This window comes from Rhea americana, unplaced genomic scaffold (genome assembly GCF_003343005.1).
Source record: "Rhea americana isolate MKP2758 unplaced genomic scaffold, rheAme1 scaffold_430, whole genome shotgun sequence".
Classification (NCBI taxonomy): Eukaryota; Metazoa; Chordata; class Aves; order Rheiformes; family Rheidae; genus Rhea; species Rhea americana.
Genome location: NW_028186569.1, coordinates 52,949 through 54,201, shown reverse-complemented (window position 1 = coordinate 54,201; position 1,253 = coordinate 52,949). Strand labels below are relative to the sequence as shown.

Below are 1,253 nucleotides of genomic sequence, written 5' to 3'. Positions count from 1 at the left end.
GACACATCCCAGGAGATCCCAGCCAGCACCCAAACTCCATAGGGGCCACCCAGAGACCTCAGCCAGCACCACACCACCCAGGGACACATCCCAGGAGATCCCAGCCAGCACACAAACCCCATAGGGGCCACCCAGAGACCCCAGCCAGCACCACAGCACCCTGGGACACACCCCAGGAGCCCTCCAACCAGCAGCCCACCATGCCATAYAGGCACCCCCCTTCAATCCAGACCCACTGGGTCCCCATCACCTGACCCCCCCATCACCTACCTGCCGGGTGAAGAGGATAGCTGTGTCGAAGTGCAGGGGACTGTCCTCGTCGGGGTCGTTGAGGTCCTTCTGCCACTCGCAGAAGTTGCGCAGCATCTCGGCGGCRTTGGAGGTGACGGGGGGCCCCGGGGTGCCCTCGCCCAGCACCACCAGCCGCGTCACCAGCAGCTCCACGGGGTTCGCCAGGCTGGCGTGCCGGAAGGCCTTGGCGGCGCCGGCCATCACCGTGAGCAGGTAGTGCTTGAGCCCCGCGCCGTGGAAGCGGGCCATCGACTCGTCGGCCACCACCAGCGTCTCCACGTAGCGCGGCACCGAGGCGAAGCGCTGCCGGGGGGCACGCGGGGCGCTGGGGGAGGGCGGCGCGGGCACGGCGCCAGCCCGCCTCAGCTCCTTCCCCGTTGCCATAGCCGTCCTTGCCGGTGGCCTCCAGGCACCGGGCCACCGCGCGCTGTTGTCCCTTGTCACCGTGCCAGCTCAAAGCCGGTCACCCCCCATCACCCCATGCCAGCATCTTCTGGTGTCCCCTGTCACCACACCAGCCCTGCCAGTGTCCCCCCCCCCCCAACTTCACGACCCTTGGGGTTCATGCCAGCCCCCACCGGTGTCACTTGTCACTGAGCCAGCGTCCCCCGCCACCCTCGGGCCTCCAAGCGAGGTCCTGGGCAGCAGGGTGCAGCGGGGGGGACCCCAGCCCGGTGCCCCACCGTGCCCGGTCCTACCCCGGGGGGGCCGGCCGCCCCCTCGGGGCAGCGGCCCGGCACCAGGCAGGAGCCGGCGACTCATCCCGGGGCTCCGTCTTATCCCAGCCCGGTCCGTGCCAGCCCGGTTCAGCCCACTCAAGTCCGTGCCAGCGCCGTTCATCCCATCCCGTCCCGGTTCAGCCCGTCTCGGTTCATCCCGGCCCGGTTCGGCCCGACCCGGCCGTACCTTGGTTCTCTTCGGAGCCGGCGGCAGCGGCGGCAGCGGCAGCAGCGGCGGCGCCG

General features: G+C 70.8%; 1 protein-coding gene across 1 annotated transcript in view; it reads right to left on the bottom strand.

Annotated features, from left to right (window-relative positions):
- ADAMTS4 (ADAM metallopeptidase with thrombospondin type 1 motif 4) overlaps positions 1-1,251 on the bottom strand; it is a gene marked incomplete at its 5' end in the record, with an annotated part of 4,785 nt that extends 3,534 nt beyond the window's left edge. Inside the window, 2 exons of the mRNA XM_085315571.1 lie at positions 271-594; positions 1,198-1,251. Of these exons, the coding sequence (XP_085171697.1) occupies positions 271-594; positions 1,198-1,251 (378 nt within the window). The remainder of the gene's footprint in view (positions 1-270; positions 595-1,197) is intronic.
- Between the last annotated feature and the right edge of the window lie 2 nt (positions 1,252-1,253).